This window comes from Tribolium castaneum, chromosome 1, assembly GCF_031307605.1.
Source record: "Tribolium castaneum strain GA2 chromosome 1, icTriCast1.1, whole genome shotgun sequence".
NCBI classification, from domain to species: domain Eukaryota; kingdom Metazoa; phylum Arthropoda; class Insecta; order Coleoptera; family Tenebrionidae; genus Tribolium; species Tribolium castaneum.
Window position 1 is genome coordinate 10,597,509 of NC_087394.1, and position 21,763 is coordinate 10,619,271.

At 31.8% G+C, this 21,763-nt stretch overlaps 1 protein-coding gene across 4 annotated transcripts in view; it reads left to right on the top strand.

The window, feature by feature from the left end:
• Nucleotides 1–21,763, top strand: part of Shab (Shaker cognate b) — a 200,206-nt gene that overhangs the window by 113,888 nt on the left and 64,555 nt on the right. For all 4 annotated transcript variants that reach the window (XM_064359909.1, XM_064359908.1, XM_064359911.1 and 1 more), the window contains 2 exons: nt 8,687–9,478; nt 19,959–20,805. In XM_064359909.1, coding sequence (XP_064215979.1) covers nt 8,780–9,478; nt 19,959–20,805 — 1,546 coding nt within the window. In that variant the 5' untranslated portion in view covers nt 8,687–8,779. The remainder of the gene's footprint in view (nt 1–8,686; nt 9,479–19,958; nt 20,806–21,763) is intronic.

A 21,763-nucleotide genomic window follows, 5' to 3' on the forward strand; every position in this document is an offset into this window, starting at 1 on the left:
CGATGGTTGCTAATGAGTGCAATTTTGCTTTCTGTTGTGATTAAATAATAACCTGGAATTGATTATGTGTAACACTTTTATTCCAACATTTAAATGTCTAAAATAATGTTTCATTAACTATCACTGAAATACTTGAAACAATGTGTAATGAATTCTATCCCGGCGCATCCACCAAAATTAACTTGACAAATTGTCACGAGTTTTTTATCACGTCTAGTTTTTTTTTTAAATACTTATGTAGTTTGGTGTGCACCAATAATTTTGTAAATTTGTTGATGTTGTCTAGTTTGTTACTAATTGTTAACATTTTATTTGCATTCAAATATCGTCAAGTGAATGTGGATTTAGCCTAAACAACTTGTACTTTGTTTGTGGTAAAATTATCCTAATAAAACCTGGGAAACGTAAGCAATAAAATTGTAAATGTTTCCTTCAAGATTTGAAATGTTATGAATAGAGACCGGATTTTTACGAACTTAGGTGTCAAAAAAAGGTAGCACAAAAATAGAAATTAGGAATTAAATTCTGGTAGTTTAGGATATATTTTTTATTAATTCCTAACTACAGAAAAAATACATACATAATTTTTATTGCAATAAATTTCATTACAAAAACAGACAAACAAACAAACTACGTTTCGTCAAAAATTTTAAATTCTTTATTACACAATAAAGCTATAAATAGTTTTAATTAACTGTTGAACCAAGATGTTATTCTAAATTATCCTAAATTAGTTTGTTTTTTCGTAAGAATTTATCTTAACCTAGGAAATGAACTCACTGAATGGAAATACATATTAGTACTAAAATCAGTCATCACCAATATTTTTTCATTCAATTAATATTTTTATTTTTAGTAGATTTTTATTTTATTTATTTATTAGTACTAACTATTTTTTTCACAATTCATGGAATACATTTTACAAAAATTTATACTTTATTCACGAGTTTAATTGCTTTAGCAGGTCTGCTGTTTCTAATTTTGTTATGCTATTTACTAAAATTTCAGAGAGAGAAATTGAGGCATTTTTTAAAGTGACTTGCATTTTCAAAGGCTCAGAAAAACAGAAGAACCTTCAGAGCACTTATAAATTGAAACATGACATTTTGAATAAAAAACCAATACACTAAGAGACTGAAAAGCTAAACAAATGACAACTGGTATACAAAAAAATCAAAAAATCTGTAAGTTTAAAATTTTGCTAGTCTAAGTGTGTCCGCAAAAGTGATAAATTAAAAAACTATAGAAATGCAAAGTAGGAACACAAAGAAATTAGAAAACTAAAATAATAAAACAGTGGAACGAAAAACTGAAAAACTTAGGAAATGAATTTGAAATATGGGAAATTTACAAACTAAAAACCTGAAATAGAGAGGATAAATTATAAAATTCTGTGATTAAAACACTAGGAAACTATAGGAGACTGAAACACTGGAAGCCTGAGAACAAAAAAAACTTTGTTATAGGTGAATAACTTGAAAAGTTAAATGGAGCACCCAATTTTTTGTTTTTGCTGCTCAATTTCAAAGATAATTAAATTGTACAAACAAAAACATAACTCATAAATTTCAAATGCCTAAGTTAAGATAACTAAAAAGACATAAAAAATTCTGACATAATTTGGTACAATTTTGAGTTTTGTGAGGAAATTTTTTGTGCACCTGATAACAAGTAGGAGGGGATTTTTATATTTTTATTGATGAATTACTCATTTCTGTTACAAATGAGACACCAGTGAACCGGTTTAGGGCCAGTTTTTCTCACAAAACTGGATTTTGCTTCAGATGGGAAGAAAATGGTCAAAAAGACATTTTTCTTAAATTTATTACACAAAAAATAAACTTTTTCATAAAACTTATCAAAATGTACACGTTCGGTTTGGAAAAATTAATAATTACAAATACAAAAATTAAAATAAATTATTTTTTTTATTTTTTTATTTTAAAATCAAGGTAGATATTTTTTTTTTATAAAATACATAAACTATTTATAATTAAAACCTAATTTAATATAGAATAAGAGTATGAATATTTTCAAAAACTGAAAGTTCAAACACTGACATATAACCTTTAACGCAGAGAAAGTAAAAGCAGAAAAAACCAAAAAATAAAAATATTGAGACTGAAATTCTGAAGAACTAATCGCCTGAAAAACTGAGGAACTGATAAAACTATTGAACGGGAAAAGAGAAACACTAATAAATTGAAACATTCGATTCTGAATAAAAAACAATACACTAAGAGACTGAAAAGCTAAAATACTGAAAGGGTGATAACTAAAAATCTATGAAGCTGCAAAGTATTCTTAAAATAGTAAAATCACGAAAAACTGAAAAATTGATGAAATGAATAATATCTTCTGCAAAATTGCAAAATTTATTTGATATAGGTAATGATTTTACACTCAATACTAATAAAAAAATTGAAAAAATATATATTTTAAATTAAGAAGGTTTAACACAACTGTACAATGATTAAAACTTATTAAGAATATAACAATTTAATTTAGGAATTCAGAAAAAATAAAAAGAATGTCAAATATTTCTATTATTAGCAAAATAAATTTATTTTGAGTTATAAGAAAAATTGCACGTCAAAAATATTTCCTACTTGAAAATTTTAAAAGAAGTACCAACGTTTTTGGGATAGAAAGATGTTAGCCGATTACTGCCGGTTACAATCAGAGAAACTGATACTTATCAGTGCAAAAAAGAAGCAATCTGTGTCATTTTTAATTTTGCAAAGGTTTTGAATCAATCTTGTTTGTGGTGTCTTTGGAATTCGTTATTGACGTAATCAAAAAATTGCAAAATATTTTATTTGGTTTAAAATATCATCAGGTGAATGTAAATTAAGCCCAAACAACTTTTCCTATCTTTGGGTTTAAATTATCCTAACAAAACCTAAGAAGCTTAAACGATGAACTTGGTGAACGTTTCCATCAAGTGTAATAAAGAAAGTTATTAAGGTTTTCTAGATAAAAATATCTTAGGTGATTACTACTAGTCTACATTAAGATACACTGGCTCTGATAGGACAAAAAAAGCCGTTGTATGTGATATTTTTGATGTAAAAATTGTCAAATACTGATACGTTTAATAATAATAAATATTTAAAAAAATATGACGTTCTATTTTTTTTCAGTATCAGACTTAAAGGTAATTATTCTACACATTGTTTTATCTATGGGTATAGGACATCGTAAACTAGTGTAATAAAGTGTGCAATAAAATACGGGTTTATTTATTTTATCCCGGCGCATCCACCAAAATTAACTTTATTTATTTTTTACTACACCTTTTCTAATTGTAGTTGAAAAACTGTCTACTGTATTAAAAATTAGTTAATTGTATTTTAGAGTCAATTGTAAATATGATTCATCATTTCTCAGCTACACGTTTTTCATTTTTGTGAAGTGGATACACCAAAGCTTAAAATAGATGAATTTCCGTTGCTTATGTCTGAAAATTGTAAACAAAGTGTCGTGCCTAAAGTTTCATCGTAATATTTGGTCGTTTCTTAACGACATTTGGATTGCAGTCACGTCTTACAATTTATTTTGGCATCTGTAAATTGCATGGAAGCAACAATTTCAGGAAGAAAGCTTTAAAACTTTATCGATTTTAGATAAGTTGCGGAAAATGGAAGCAAAATCTCGGTACGTGATACGTGATGTAATTTAAATAACGGCTTATTACGGCCGTAATAGAAATTTTATTAAATTATCAAACGGCGTATACGATCATTATTTGGTTGAGAAAGCAAACCGAGTTACTAAAATTTTGAATTAGTATTCGTACACCATTTATTCCGAAACATGTGATCGGGATTTGGTCGCGTAAGTAAATTATTATGTGGGCTAAATAAATTTGTATTTAGTCGGCACCACGTTTGACTGCGCATAAATATTCATGAAAATTTCAACAAATAAAATAGTAAACTTTTGATGCGCGGAATCTTTATTTATGTTAGCAAAAGGGATTCGATTTTCCGATCGCTAACCTGAAGTATTACAGTTTCATTCAGTTATGTAAATGGACTGGATTATTATCGATAAACCAGCATTTCCCCGACTAATACTTTCACATACTCGCTAAACTCGCTTAAAACTGGTTTTACGACGTGAATTTAAATTTAGATTCTTGTCTAATTATAATTAACTTGTTAAAAATACAAGTCATCAACTCGTTATGTTTTGTAGTGATAGCAACTTTTTCTTAGAGATAGTAATATTGAAATGAAAGTTAAACAGTTTGATACGTTTTCACCAATTTCAGTGAATCACATCATAACACAACCGACCTGAAGCAATAACTTTGTTAGTCCAGAATTTATATTGAGTTGGGAAACAGAAGTTAGAAATCTTACGCTACATTGATGAGATGTTATAGAAAATCGCTCAGTTTTATGAACGTTTATGTTCAATCTCCAATATCACTTAAATTTTATGGAGAAACTGTGACTTACAGTAATTGTGACCAAAAATGTGCAACTACGGAACAGTTGATTTAAAATAATAATAATTATTGATGGTAAATGTATTATTTAGGTCACACAATATGTTCCACAGAACTCATGTGTTTTTTACGCTCTCACTTGATAAGATAACAGAATTATTATTTTTTCCAATGGAAATACAAGTTCCAAAACATTTTCAAAGTCGAGTCATAAAATTGAAAAACAAACACCAAAACACCGAATGTTATCGATGTGTAGAAAGCATCTTAAAAACAGATAAACAAAAATTACACGCCGATTTTGGCTCAATTAAATTGGGTGAATCCCTTAAATATTATTTTGCTGAAGTAAAAAATTATAAAAAATGATAAATCGTTCTCTCTAAATTAAGAGTTAAAGGGCATGAAATGACGTTATGTCACTTGTAACCGAAGAGATTTATGAGAACTTATGATCAAGGAGTGTATCAACGTTCCTGAAAATATGTGAATTCTCTGGCTACTAAAATTTTACTTACTATTTTTCTGGTAGAGTCAATATTTGGGGTTTATGCAGGCTATAAATAGGAAAACATCGCTAAGATATTACGTAAAAAATATTAGGTAAAAGAAATGAACTCTAAAAAAAAATAATTTAATCCAAGCTTATACTACTTTTTACCAACACTCAAGTTATTATTTTACTTCGTATAGACAAATGTAATGGTTTTTTCCAAAATCAAGTTCACATTGTACGTCTTTCTTATCATACAATACGGGGGCAATTCGGAAAGAGACTTAGCTGTGAGACCATTTTAGGGTAATTTAGTAAAAGATAATTTGTTTAAAAAGGAGAAAAATAAAAGTAGAACACTAAGATGTTTTTTATTTTTTTTTCACAACAGTTTTAAAAACATTTAAAATTTGTACAAACTAATGGTAGGTAAGTATTAAATAACGGTTCCTTTTATTTGAAAAACGTTAAAAGTTAAAACAGGATATTGATGGGAAAATTGCAAAGTTTATAAAAATGTAAAAGGTTGAAAACGATACTATTTTATCCACCTTGTGGTGGCGATGTACAATGTGTTTTTAAATGATTCTCATCTAGTCGTCTGTGAATTTCTCATGTACAATCTGAAAATGCCGCTTCGTATAACTAATGATAAGCATTCAAACATCGAATATTACAATTCTCGATTTGTTGAGTCTCCAATTTGGATAATAAAAGTAATTGCGTGCATGGTGTAACAATTTAGTAGCATTTTAATGAAATTTTTACAAAAATTTAATTAAATTTCTGAACTGACAGATTTGACATTTATTGACAGAAGATTAAAATGAGCAGAGCGGCACAAATTTCTCTATATGTAAACCAATTTCAAAGTTAACTAGATGAGAATCATTTAAAAACACACTGTAGTACCTAATTTCCATAATAAAGTGAAAAATTCGATATTGATACAGGTTTCAGACTTGCAGTCTTAAAGATGTTTAATAGTGAACGAAACTAGTCGACTTGGAACAATTTTGTTTTATTTACCTCCGCTGTAACTGGATCAAGTAACTGAACTTATCTTTGTAAGGGAGTAGTGTCAGTGTAAGAAAATAGTAATTCCTGCCCTGGATAATAAATATTTGTTATTTTTTGAAAAGATGCGCTCACAAAGTATAAAAATAATGATGATGATAATAATAATAATAATAATAATAAACTTTATAGTAAAATAAAAGTACATTTACAAAAGGGAACAATTAGCAGCTGGTATCTTCCACTGGCTCTATAATAAACTACATAAAAACTTTACTAAATATATATCACATCATTTGACAATAACACATCATTCGTTTTTTTCTAAACGTTTTAGGAGACATTTGTAAATATTTAATAATTCTATTCAATAGTGTCGGAGCTAAATAAAAAAAACTACCTTTATATTTATTTGTATGATGTTGAGGAATACGATACGAATTAGTTCTAACATTGACATTATACAATAAGTACTATATATTCAACGAAAACAGCATAGGACCCAGTGCACTGCTCTGTGGCACACCAGCTCTAATATTTTAAAATGTAGATTTAATGAAATTATTAATAATTACTTTTTGTTTCCTTTACTAAATAATTACAAAACCAATTCAATATATTTTCTTGCGTTACTATGTATATATTTTGGTTTCGATAATAATAAAACATGATTTACTAGATCAAATGCTTTACCACAGATTATTATTAATATGTGGCTTTACTTTGATCAAACAATGCAACAATAATTGTTGGTTATGAATTATTATTGATTGCACTTGCGATTTCATTAGTTACATATGTGAGAGCTGTTGGAGTCTCATCCAGACTGAATAAAAGGCACATTATTATTATTATCTACATACATTAAAATTTGCTGACATGATTTTTTCGAAAATCTTAGCTACAACAGAAGAAACAGAAGAAGTACGTAAATCTTGGAAGCATTTTGCTGATTTTATCTTTGAATTAGAGTAACATTTGACTCTTTCCAAGCTTTAGGAAGTACACTTTTGTCAATTGACACACTAAATTTTACGAATTTTAAGTACATCAGTACAATAAGGCAATACTAAAGACAACAGACAACAAAGAAATAGTAGAATATCTTTTGTTTTTGAGTTATAAACGAAAGTTAACATTTTAGCGAAATCTTAAAAAAATTATATATTCCTTCTTTCTTATTATATAGAAGATACACATTTGAAACAAAAACATTATACAGGCATTTTTTTATTTTTTTAAATCTTATTTTTATATTTATATTTTATATATTTTTATTTTTATTTTTTTAAACACGGCTGTGATATTTTTGAAAAACTTATTTTTTTCTGATTTGATATTTCTATCTGCGTAATACATTGTTTTTAAATATTAAAAAAACATAACATTTTGCTTTTTCTTTATAGTAGGCTTTGATAAAACTTTGGATTTTCAATTAAAACTATGAAAAATATATTACCCAACAAATATTTAAAATTTAGTAATTTTTTAAACACTAATTAATTCAAGAACAGCATGATAAATTAGTATTAGATCAAATTTTTGCCATTAGTAAAAATTATTAACTGTTTCAAAACTATAAAACCTCCAACGTCGCATTTTCTCTCAAAATTAGCTGTTATAAATTATATTTTCAATGAGAGATCTAATTATGAATAACTATTTTACATATTTATCAATCTTATTTAAAAAAATAATTTGGTAAAATGCGACATTGGCTTTCTGTTTTCTAATTTAAACATGAAATGCTGGAAAAAGAAAAATCTTCTTAATTGTATGATTGCCAGTCAATAAAATTTTATTTTACAAAAAAATGTCATTCTAAACACCAAAATTAAATCCAATTTGCGGTAAAAAAATACATAATATTACCAACGTTACCTTCACTAAATCATAAAAAAGTGTCATCAAATAGTAGCACACCATTTTCAATTTTCTGTACATTTTTATGTAACTAAAATCTGCAATAATCGTATGTTTGTTCAATTGAAAATAAATTTTTGATAATTTCACATTTTTTACTTTAATAACGGTTTACAAAATTTCTAGATTATTTACTTCTTTTATGTGAAATAATTTTTCCATGGCCAACTACTTTAAAATATTTTAATTATATTTCTTATAAAAGGTATATAAAAATATCAAACTGTATTTATATTGTTTTCAGTTCAGGAACAAATAAGCTTTTTGAAAATGTCATAGCCAACTATGAGTCCTTTAAACAAATAGGACTTTATGTCATTACAGCTAAACGAATGATTAAAAAACCCTGATAACATTATTAAATCTGTAAAAATGTATAATATCTTTGTTTCAAATGTGTGTTTTTTATACTAAGGAAGTTACGAATTTTGTAAGATTGTGCTAAAATGTAAACTTTCTCAAAAAACGGACCCGAGAATGTGTCGCTCGTTTTTTTCTAAACCTCTTAATTTTGAAGATCCCCTGTACCCTGAACAACTAGGTTTAAAGTTGATATTACCAACTGTTTAAATTTGTGAATCAATCGAACCTTGAAAAATAACACTCTCGTATTTTAAGTGAATTGAACCGATTTTTAGATGGTGTGAAACATTCTGGTAAAGTTCCAAAATGAGTTTGTTTGTGTAAGTTTGTTCGAGGAACGCGGGGAATTTGCATGACCATTTCGTATTTTCGTCAGTTTTCGGAATCGTTCCGTGTGAATAATGCGTTAAGTATGATATTTCTCTCGCTTTCAGATCAGGATGAGCCAGCGCAAGGGAGGTGACGACAGTGGCGGATGAGGACGCGTCAGCACGGCTAGCACCGCGACCCCCAGCCAGCCGCCGTCCATGGTGGGCGACCGGGATGGCGAAGGGCTGGCCGTGCGGTGGGACTCGGAGGCGGTGGACGGCCGGGGGCTGCGCTACACCTCCGTCCCGCAGACGTCGCCGCCGCCGCCGCCGCCTCCGCCGCCGCCGCCGCTGCCGCTCCAGCTGCAGCGGCCGTACTCGCGCTCCATGTCCTCGCTGCCCCCGGAGCCCTTCATGATAATGCGCTCCAAGGCGCTCAACCGGCGCGTCTGCATCAACGTCGGCGGCGTCAAGCACGAGGTGCTCTGGCGCACCCTGGACCGCCTCCCGCACACGCGCCTCGGCCGCCTCCGCGACTGCAACACGCACGAGGCCCTCAGCGAGCTCTGCGACGACTACTCGCTCATCGACAACGAGTACTTCTTCGACCGACACCCCAAGTCCTTCAGCTCCATACTCAACTTCTACCGCACGGGGAAGCTGCATCTGGTGGACGAGATGTGCGTGCTTGCGTTCAGTGACGATCTAGAGTATTGGGGCGTCGACGAACTCTATCTCGAGTCGTGTTGTCAGCACAAGTACCATCAGAGGAAGGAGCACGTGCACGAGGAAATGCGCAAGGAAGCCGAGTCGCTGAGGCAGCGCGACGAAGAGGAGTTCGGGGAGGACAAGTGCTCGCAGTACCAAAAGTGGCTCTGGGACATGCTCGAGAAACCGACCACCTCGATCGCGGCCAGGGTGAGGATCGAAAGAATTCGCCAATTTGCATCTTATGATATTCTTCTTTTTGTATCAAATCTAAATATTATTTATACCTGTACTTGGACACGTGGATATAACGCAAAAGTTTAAAAAAGTCACTTGGTGAACTAGATTTTATTAAGGGTGATTTGAATCGGACCAACATGTTTTAAGGGATAATAATATAAGTCAAAGAAGACAAAATAACTCAACTTTTTTGGAAAAAAAACTAACAATAGCCCAGTCAAGTTAAACAAATCGGTGGAAAAAATTCTTAGAAAGTTGGAGGTTTTCTTTAAGTTTCCTTTACACTTGGGTAGACATATATCAAAAGTCCTCGAGGTTGGGGGGCGAGCTCGAGGAGGTGAAGGGGGTTAAAGCAGTCTTTTTTCGGATTTTGCTTATATCTCGGAAACTGTTACTCCTATCAATTTTTCTCTTCTTAGCGAAATTAAAGCCAATAGAATTTCCCACAAAATGGTTATATGCATTTTTTTGTAGGACTAACGATAAGAGAGTTATAGGGCTGGAAAAAATAATCATTTAAAGAAATGTGCTTAAAAAGAGAATGTCTTGTGATTTGAAAAACTAACAATAAACTGAATTTATTGGGTCCAACACTTCATTAGAGGAGAAAGGGGGAGATATTGGGGTCAGAAGTCTTTAGAGGCGTCTTTAGATGCTGCATTTTTGTCTTCGTCTCAAACATTGAAAACTGAATTAGAGTCTTCTTCAGTAAAATATTAATAAATAGATAATTTAATATAGATGTTTTGAATAAATAAACTGGATGTATTGAGTCCAACAGTTTATTCTATCATATCTTCTGGGTCATCCTCAGATGCTGAATTGTGGTCTTCAACTGGAGAGCCCGAGGGAAGAAAGCATTACTCTTAGCTTAGGTGGGAGACGCTTTATACACACTATTTTCCTTTAAATACTTATGATATACTAATGTTTAGTTACTAATGTTTAGTATCATGTAGACACCAAACTTCAAAAGCTTGTATCTCGCTTACGGTTAGTCCTACAACAATAACGCTAGGATCATTTTGTAGGAAATTTTATTCACTTTAATTTTGGTAAGGAGATAAAAATTGGTAGGGGTTACCGTTTTTGAGATATAAGCAAAAGAACCAAACAAAGACAGCTTTAGTCCCCTCCCCCTCCTCAAGCAAGAAAAGAAAAATATATTAATCTATTTCAGGTAATTCTTTCTAGGGGAATTACAGCTTCTGTCTAAACATTGAGAGGAAAAGGTTTTTTTAAATCCGCGTTATGAGATCTGAGGTCACACCCAGACATTTATTATTACAATATGTCAAGATTTTACACATGATGAAATAAGTTTTTAGTTATTTTGACTGCTTTAAAATGCATTTTAGAGAGAGGACGTTTGACTTTTTTGCATGAATCGATTCATTGATTCACTGGATTAAAATAAATAGTTAAAGATTTCTTTGCAAATGATTCTCTCTTAGATTTATTTAGAAGTGATGAACTCTTGAGTTATGATTACTAATGATACGTATGTTTACGAGCTCTGAATTTTTTAACAGGTAGTAGGATGCATTGTTTTTATGAGTTTAGCTCTGCGTTTTAGTTAATTTTTCACTGGGCCCCAAAAATTACTTAAAAAGCCTCTTCAAATAACTTATTCTTTAACTTTAAAATATCGTCTTTTAAGGGCATTTTAAAACAACGTGAAAAATTTATATTGCGTTATACTTTGTTTTTCATTGGTTTTTTTACAAATTCTGCACTATTCTACTAGTGAAAAAACTAAATTCTACTACTGAAAGTAAAGTAAACTAAATACATTTCTAGTATTTATGCGTTTAGGGGAATGAAATTTGCTAAAAACAAGGGTTCACTGCGTATTATATCCTAAATTATGTAATAATGGATCGTTATTATTGAAAGTATTTGTTCAATTGTCTCTAAGAAAATAGGAAAACCTATTTTAGGCAAATGCACAATTAAAATTTTCAACGTTCAAAGTTCAACGAATGCATTTTTCAAGAGACTTTTTTACGAAAACTATATTGTAGTTACGTACTTTTTAACATCTAATACATGGTGTTGTACACAACTTCCTGAGGTCTCCGCCTAATCCAAAAATACAAAAGTAACAAAACACTACACCTTTTGCAATTGTAGTTCAGAAAGTATCAAATAAAGAGGACGGGAAAAATGACCTCAGTCCATTTCAACTAAAATCACAAACAATCAAATTCAAAGCTTTCTAACGTGAACACATAACTTTTTTTAGTATAGTGTATTTTGTAACACATTTTGCTCTATACTGAAGTCGTGTTTGCTATTTTTCGCTTCAATTATCTGATAGTTTTCTGAAAAACTACAGCATTACAACACCACCTCATTTTCCTAAATTATTTTTTTTATTATTTCTGAATAATCAACTGTCCTTCAGAAAGCATCAAATATATCTCAGAATAGTCATTTGTATTTCAGAAAATATCAAATGTATTTCAAAAAGTAATAAATGTATTTCAGAAGTATTTCTTCTGCAAATAAGGCAAGATCTCGCACGAACTTGAGATTTAAATAATCGACACTTTTCACATTAAATAAATGTCTGCAGGGTAATAATCGATTAAATATGGTGATAAAATATGTACGAATATTATTTTCTGAAAAGCATTTGATACTTTCTAAAATCAATCTGATTTATTTTGAACTATATTGGAAAAGATGTAGGTACAAAAAGTAGTCACTGTTTCATTAATAGTCAGAAATATTATGTGTTTTATCAAGAGACGAAATGAATATGATTATAGTCGCTCTATCGTAATCACTAACGATCTAAAAACATTGCATTTTTTTAAATGGTAAACAGACTATTCAGAAATAAAATTAACTAGACGCCCTCTGGTGATGACTTTTGAACTATGTCGAAAACAGTAAAGAAATTTTCGTAATTCCACATTTAACTGACATTTAATGAATTGTTCAACAATTTTGCGTGTATAGTGTTAATTACTTACAATAGAAAGAATCACTTTAAAAGTATGTGGTGGTAAATACTAGCGTTCACTTTGGTTCTGTAGTTTTTCGTGGTATAAAGTGTTTATTGTTGGAACTTGAAAGTGGATAAAAAGTGAAAAATATTTAAATTTTGATTACAAAGTGTTATCAAACAGTTGTCTAATTAAAGATTATAAGTAATGGATCACAGCGAACACAAAGTTTGGCTCAAGAAACCAATAAATTAGTAAAGTGTGTGAATTTTAGGTTAGAATTTTCCACTGAAAAAATCATGAAATGCTGCGGTAAATCTACAAAACTGCAATAAAGATTAACAACTGCTGATACATTTAAACGTAAATTATTCCAAAAGGTAGGCTTTTCAATGTCTTTGTAATAATTTTCCAATAAAGAAAGTGAACCAAACAGCCATTCGTTATTCGTGTTTTCCTCGTCATCTCTTATTTGTCAACATAAGTTTCTTGAATCAAAGATACAATAATCATTCCGCATAGGCAATGCAATCATTGTGAAGCCCCAAAATTCGTACAACGCTCAAAATATCCGAATAAACATTTTCCCGCCATTTATAGTTACTGTTTTCGACCTAGCTCAGTGGCGCCCCCAACGGTAATTTTACTTCCAAATAGAAAAATACCCAATTTTTCAAAATTTGTAATCAAGTTTGCATCGGAATATACCTATTGTTGATTGCATTTTACTGGCGCAGACCTCGCAAAGTTACTTGAAATACCCGGTAAAATAAGTGTAGCTTTCACTGTAACAACTAAAAAATCCGTATCAACATTTTACGCAAAGAGTAAGATCATTTTAAGTTTAAAATTATAGGGTTTGAGATTAAAAAAATTAATGGTGAATTTTTCAGCAACGTTTCGAGATTTTATTATTGTAGGTTTTAAGGTTTTATAAAATCAAACATTTATCAAATATAAAAAAATAAATAAAACTTTTACTATTTTAAAATTATCTTTTTTTCTCATCTTCTTTATGTAACTGTTAAAGCCTAAAAAATCGATACCCAACGGTTGAAAAAAAAACAATTTAATATAATGTTTTTTTCTATGACGTTTTAAAATAGGAATTGTGCTTTTGGAGACAACATTTTTATTTTGGTTGCGTCTCATAAGTTCATCACTTAGAAGAAATTCCATGTTATTAGGCTTGCAAAACATTTTTCTTTCAATTTTACTAGGTCATACTATAATTTGTGTCAATAAGTCAATAGTATATTACAAAAATCAAGAAAAACTAAACTCTAAAGCTTAAAATAGTAAGGGTAGAAAACAATATGTTCGTTCCACCTACAGAAATGTTGGCTACAATTATTGCTAAAATTATTATTTTAGATACTTTAGATTGTATTCTTTGTAAAAGTAATGTTCCTACACTTTATAGCATTGAAGAGCCTATTACAAAAGCCAAGATAAAAGTATTGAAGCTAGCGTTTGTTTAGCTTTTAAAATTTCTGACCTACCTCTATTATTACGTCACGTCAGTAGCACGTATCTCAGGAAATGTTTGAAATAAATTTACAAAAATTTGCATCTATGATATTTTTGGCGCTGAAGCTAACCAGTTTTTGCGTGCACCCAAACATTTATTCTTACATTAAAATCAAAATAGGCATCAGAACTATTAAAAGTTTAAATTAAGCAAGTTGAGTTATTTTGACTTTAGACTACTATCAACCTGTAAACTAAATATGTTGCTAATCCTCTTATATTCACTGTTTAAATCCGCCGTTTCTAGAATTCTTTTTCATAAATAATAATGACACTCGTATAACTTTGGACACTGAATAATATTTGCACATTCAATTACGAATTTTTTACTTATTTTATACCAGGCACAAATATTATTAAAAACTAATACTTCTAACAAAAAATTAGATATTTTTTGAGTCGTTCACATACTTTATTGTTCCAAAATATTGGTTTGGCTTTTTATGGCCTTGCATTTGCTTGTCTTATTTAATTGTATCAGTGTTGCTATTGATGGTAAAAGTGTGCTATTTTCTTTGTATCATAAAATTGATTTTTTTCAACTTTAAATGCTTCACATTTTTATTGGTAAAAGTTTCAAGTAATTTTATTTCGAACACTCGCAGATGCAATAAATAGGGAAGTTGTAATTATATGACCATAACTCTATGAATTCAATAAGCGGTAGAACCTAATTAAGAGTAGTAACTAACTTTTATGAGCTTTAAACATTCCCAGAAAAATATTCATTAACAGATTCAAAACGAGCAACTGCTCATTTTATTAAAATCGTCGCTTCAATCACAAAATTTAATCATTACAGAAGCTATTTCTCTGTGATAAATAGTCCCAATTTTTTTCTAGTTTGGTTTTTTCTCACTGTTATTTTTTGTATAGTCACAACGACACTGAATACGGCTTCTGTGTTATTACAAGTTTGTGAAAAAAGTAACTGCAAGAAAATCTGACATTATGTTTAAAGCGCTTTCACAACTAATCCAAAAGTCGGTCTACTTATGAACTGTCATTACATCATGTTTTATTAAATACGCGCGTGTTTATTTTGTAAATACCGCTAATTGCTTCGACTGTTTTTACCGTCCGTAACAACATAACTCTAGAGTTAATGAATCTTGTTAAATCGAGTTAAATGAAATTTCAAAGTAGACGCAAACTATAAAAGCTGCACGTGTTGCAAACAGCGTTACAATAAATTTCGATACGGATGCTGTGAGACGCCTGCTATCTTATAAAATTACAACGTAATTTAAAATGTGAAAATTCCTCGAGCGCCAAAAATTTATCTCCATCAATAATTCTTGTGATCAGATCTAACTTTGTCAAATGCTCACACTCAGTTTCTGGCGTTCCATCTCTGGAATTAATTACGGTTACAAATTTATGTAATGAGTTCTCTGTTTCACCTAATATTGATTTTTCCGAGTCTCAACAAGGCAACAAATGAAAATTAACTCCGTTTCTCTCGCTGAATTAAATAAAATATCGCTTTGAAGTTTGGCAGAAATAATGGTTTTCTTGTATATTTTAACATAAATTTGAATAAAACCGTTGATTATGATATTTCATGCTACAGTAGGGGAAAACGACCCAAATTAGAGGCGAAAATTTTTTGCGACATTGATTTTCGTACCAGCACTTTTGTAAATAAATTATTTTCGGTGTAGATACACTTGTTGCTCACTAAAAGCATGTCGGAGAGATGAATAAAAAGTTGGATATCTTTGGTCCAGTTTCTCGATGTCGTGTGTGCTAATTGATTTTATTTAAAGAATTGCTTCAATGTTGGGTGTTGTTCAGTGTTCGAATTTTCGCCACAACTGGGGAGAAATTCGAGTGCTGAGGTGTTGTTCATGCTGATGACTGTTCTAGATGTCTACTGAAAACCGAAGATGAAGAGTTCGATGTTTTGACTTTCAGTGTATTCGCTTGTATTCAGTCTATTGATAGTGATGGGCAAACGCGATGATCAGATACCCAATAACGAGCCCTGAAATGCGGTGTCACTCAAAGCACGTCTTTTTGGCCGCTATTCGACGTCATTTCATTTTTCTCCTCTCACACACAAACGCTGCCATTATCCGCATACTTCATATCTTTCATGTAAATAAACGAGGAACGTCGCAGCTTGTAGATTAGTCAAAATTATTAAAGGACGGTCGCGCCGCAGGCTAGTGTAGTGTAGAAGAATTTTGCAAATTTTGTTACTAACAAATAACGCAGAGCGTAGGTAGTGTACATATTGTATAGTACTCGTGTTTATTTTCTAACAGTAGGTGCTTGTTTAATTTCTGACGTCAAATAGTTAGCCAACATAGGCTGGTTTTTGATTGACATGTGGGCTCGAGCTGTTTGTACATTGCTTCCTATCTCGATACCTCTTTAACGCTTTCGGACTAAAAAACTAACCAATTAACAACCGTTCTCCTTTGCTCCTAAGGCAAATCCTGGTCCTCTTTGCTTTTTCTATTAAGAATTGCTTTATTTCGAGGGCTGTTAGCTTTGGAATTATTTCTGGAATTACTTCACATTATCTCCGAACATAAAAATCATCAAACGAGCTATTTTTAAAAAATTGGTCGAAATCAATAAAGTTTTTTGTCTAAACCTCATATTTGAAGAACGTGTCTGAAGTTTTGTACATAGCCATAAGCTGTTAGGTCCAGTGCAATAATCTTCTTATACCGGAAAGCTATTTTTTACTGCGTTTTTAGGTTACTTAACAAACTTAACTAAATTTAACAGTTTTCTAAATATTTAGGGAACTTCAAAAATTTTTTATATTGTATTTTCAATTTGAAAAATTGGTAACTCTTCCATTTTTTATCGTTTTTGGAATTGTATTTGGGCATCTGAATAAGAACGCTTGGGGCTTTTTTTCATGTTTTCGAATGTCGAAAATAAGTAAGCAAACGCAAAATTTTTACAGTTATACTTGCAGAACTTTAAAAGCCCATTATTTAATTTTTTAAAATAAAATGTCCCAATTTTTATTTTATTAAGTCCATTTCTGTCATTCTCTTTCTTTAGTATGTTTCATAATTTTCAAGTCATTTTTACTTATTGTTGTTTTTGAGAAATTCATTAATCATAAGCTCTTATCGCACACAATGCCATAGAAATGAGAATCTGCCTTTTATTCAATGAGATATGTTTCTTTGGCAAAATATTCAAAAATAGTTGTGGCTACTAAAGAATTTATCTGTTATATGGTTAAAGAAAAAAACAGCATAACTTGAAAATTTTTACATATCAGCATAAGAAATGCTAATATTAAAGCAGAATTAAATGCTCTTCCACTTATTTCTGAAATAAAAATTGAAGCATTTATTTGGAACATTTGAGCTATAACTGCTTTTAGTTTTCCAAATTTCATCTTAAAACTTTGGAGTTTGTTAAGATTTTTGCACTTTTGAACACATTGGAAGAAAGGTATAGGTTTTCTTTTTTGATTGTCTGAATATGAATTCAAATAGTAACTAATAATACAAGTGCAAAAACACAAGCTTTAAGCGTTTTCGCATGAGTGTTATTCAAACTTTTTTTTGTTAGAGCACAACGTGTTTTGAATTAGTATTTTTATTTATTTTAAATTTAAATGTGTTTTAAATTTAAATTAAAACACGTTTCTATGGGAAGAGTGTTTTTAAAATAGTGAAAACGTGTTTTAAAATAGTGTTTCAGATGGTATAGGATTCAGATATTAAAAAGAAGGCCTAAAATGTTACCAACAAAAAAATATTTAAAAGTGTCAGAACCACTATATTTTGAAATGAAAACTACAAATTCAAAAATATTCAAAAAAAAATTTAGAAAAGGGTTAAATTTAGGTAAAGGGAAAGCTGGCAAAACTCCCTTGAAATAATTCGAGTAATTCAACAAAACATTGCTTTCTATTTAAAATAACAAAGTTGATACTGATTCTGTTATAACCAGGTGTGTGACCAACTTGACAATATTTTTATTGGGCTGGACCTAACGAATTGTGGCTGATTACTAATTTTCAGATAAATGATATCACTTTTAACGTACATCTTAGAAAACACCCTCTGTGTGCCTTCATTAAAAACTGATTAACTGATTAACCTCATTAACTTTTGATATTGAGTAAAGATATTTTCAAGCAAAAACAGATCGAGTGGAAACGTTAGGGGTAAGTTCAAAACCAACAATATTTACGTCATAGGTTTCATCCCCTAAACCACTCTTTAAAATTTTAGATAGCATACCTTAATTTTTGACACTTTCAGGAAGGGATGGAGAAAGTGTATCTAACCGTAAAAAAAATTTTGGATGATTCATTTTTAATTTAAGGGTGGTTTTTGTTTTTTAAGTTTTCAGTTTTTCCTGTAGCCTTTTTCTTAAGGCTTTTTTGATTTTAAGGAAATTTATTTTAAACATAAAATATGTCAGTTCGGACTGCAAAGTGAAACTTCATAACCAAAATAAAATATGTTTTTCGGCAGTTTCACTAGAAAATATTGTTTTCTACTGTGCAAAGCAAGGAAGAAAAGTATTTTCCTCTCTAATTTTCTGATTCATTTTCCTTCCTTGGGAAGAAATAACGTACTTCCATTGGATATAGGAAAGGACGAAAGTAATATTTTCTGATGAGGCCGTTGAAACAGTTACATAAAAAACACTGAAAGAAAGCCTTTTCTCTCCCTTATAGATGATTAATTCATCTGTTTATAGTAGTTGATAGCCAATCATTTCTCAGTTAGAGTTTGGTAGAATTGTTGAAAATTTTAAATGCAATAGCAACCAATAGCAAATTTAAACAAAAACATATCGACTTTCGTTAGAAGGAAAGAGTTCAAAACTAACAAATATGTTTTAATTTCTATCCTTGTGGCGTCAGATACTTCTTGACAATGATACATTGGTTTGAAGATCACTCTTTGAATAGCGTTTTCTTTAAATGCAGACTAAAAGTTTTTTAAAAGTTTTTATTGTTATTTATGGTGTAGATGGTTGTGGAGTTAAATAATGTTAAACAATTTCGCAAAAAATTAGCACTACTTTGGAGTAAAAAATTTCGACTTTCTTTCACTTGCCATTTGATTTTTACGAAGAATTACACAAATTTACGATTTTTTACTCCAAAAATAAAACTATTTTTTTTTAGAAATTGTTTTACATTATTATTCTCTACACTCATTTATAGCTTAAATAACAATAAATACTAAAATTTTTAGCTTGTACTTGTATATTGTACTAACCCTATACACAATGCACCTTAAGGGCACCGTCACACCAATTTATTTTTGTGGGGAAGCCCCAAATCTTTATTTCGTTTCAATGTTGGAACTAGTGAAGTTATTCTCTATATCGCTCTGAATTCGGAATTTGCCAGTTTTGGGACACCCTGTATAACATACCGTCTTTTTTAACACATTTTTGAAAAGTAAAAAAAATAATTATTTCTGAGTTGAAACTTCAAAAAATACCACACTTAACATTTAAACAAAAAAGTTAAAAATTATATAAATTACTCTATAAGTTATTTCATAAAGCAGAGGGTGCTTTTTAAAATGTATAGCAAGTAGGGGATGACATTCAAAACGTATTTTATCTTAAGTTTGAACTTTCCTATTGCGATCCTAACTGAGCTGTTTTTGCTTGAAAATATAATTTTTGATACGAAAAGTTACTGAGATTAGCCAGTTTTGAAATAGAGTTTAGTCAAAAGTTTCAAAGCTATCGGTCCCTCGCTTAATTTCGTTTCATTTCTCTTGCTTCAAACTCACTGCTGCTTCCACCGTCTCCACCTCTTCAACTGTTGTAAAGTCGTTGTCCGTTGTTGTGCGGTATGCTTTTGTTTCAAGTGGTGAGTTGTGTCTTGTGCGTCTAATCATGTTCTTATTCGTCAAAGGAATGGTTGTTGATGATATAAATTCGCTCAGCCGCGTCTGGATTTGTAGAGGTTATGGAAGAGAGGAAGTAAATGACGTGGTGCTGTATTCCAGGTGATAGCCATCGTGTCCATCTTGTTTATTGTGCTGTCCACTATCGCCCTAACGCTCAACACCATTCCAAGCATGCAGGTCAACGACGAGAAGGGCAACTTCCAGGACAATCCCCAGCTGGCGATGGTGGAGGCCGTTTGCATCACCTGGTTCTCGTTAGAGTACATTCTGAGGTTTAGCGCTTCGCCCAATAAGTGGAAGTTTTTCAAAGGTGGCCTGAATATCATCGACTTACTCGCCATATTGCCTTATTTCGTTTCCCTCTTTCTGCTGGAGACCAACAAAAACGCCACTGATCAGTTCCAAGACGTGCGTCGAGTCGTCCAAGTTTTCCGTATCATGCGTATCTTGCGAATCCTCAAGTTGGCGAGACATTCGACCGGTCTCCAGTCTTTGGGGTTTACCTTGCGCAACTCCTACAAAGAGCTGGGCTTGCTCATGTTGTTCCTAGCCATGGGCGTCCTCATCTTTTCCAGCCTCGCCTACTTCGCCGAGAAGGAGGAGCCGGGCACTAAGTTCATCAGCATACCAGAGACCTTCTGGTGGGCCGGTATCACCATGACCACGGTCGGCTACGGCGATATTTACCCCACGACACCGCTGGGGAAAGTTATAGGAAGTGTATGTTGTATTTGCGGTGTCTTGGTAATCGCGTTGCCCATTCCTATCATTGTCAATAACTTTGCCGAGTTCTACAAGAACCAGATGAGGCGGGAGAAGGCGCTCAAGCGGCGGGAGGCGCTCGAGCGCGCCAAGAGGGAGGGCAGCATTGTGTCCTTCCATCACATCAACTTGAGGGACGCCTTCGCCAAGAGCATGGACCTGATCGACGTCATTGTCGATACGGGTGAGTTCACAACTTTATATGCACGCAAATTCATTCGTATTGTGCTTACATCGCGTTACTCGCCACCTGAGACTCATTTCTTTGCCTGTTAAGGTCCAGGATCCTTAGAAGTTGCGAGGGAAAAATTAAAAATGGATTTTTCCCAACTCGGGTTAAATGGTTTTTTGAAATATTCGTACTTATCTAAATACAATAAATATATTAATTTTTTGCGAAATACTAATTGGCCCCAGCGAGAGAACGCAAAAATACACTGCTCAACAATTGAAGTGGATATTGAGAGAAATTCTAAATTTTGGTAATTCGTTGTATATTCAATAACAAAAAACAGTCACAATAAATAAATTTATACTCGTTCACACTCAAAATTAAAAACTGAAAAAAATTGTCCCTGAAAAACCAGAACTAGAAGTAAAACAAAAAATGAATAAAACCTAACGAAACTTAAAAGTTCTCAAAGTCAAATTTTACACCGTCCCTACAAAAACCTAGTACCGTGTAGGTCCTCCCCTGGCTCTTAGCAGGGCTTTTACTCGATTGAAGAGACTCATTATTAAATTATTAATAAAATCTTGTGGTATCGATCCCAAATTTCTTACAATCCATTTGCCAGTTCTTGTAACGTTTCAAGAGGCTGCTGGAGCTGGTTTAAACACCTAGACATTTCGGTCCAAACATGTTCAATGCAGTTCATGTCAGGTGAACAGGGTGGCCACTCCATTCGTGTAATGCCATGATGTTCTATGCGCTTATTCAAAATTCTGGCGCGATGAGGGCGGGCATTATCATCAATAAAGACGAATCTTTCGCCTATTGCACCAAAAAATTGTACAATTATCGGCTCTATTACTCTATCTCGAGAACGCTCAGCAGTCATTGCTTCATTAATCAAGACCAATAGGTCTGTGCGGCCATTAAAACATATGCCTCCCCACACGCACACTGATCCGCCACCAAA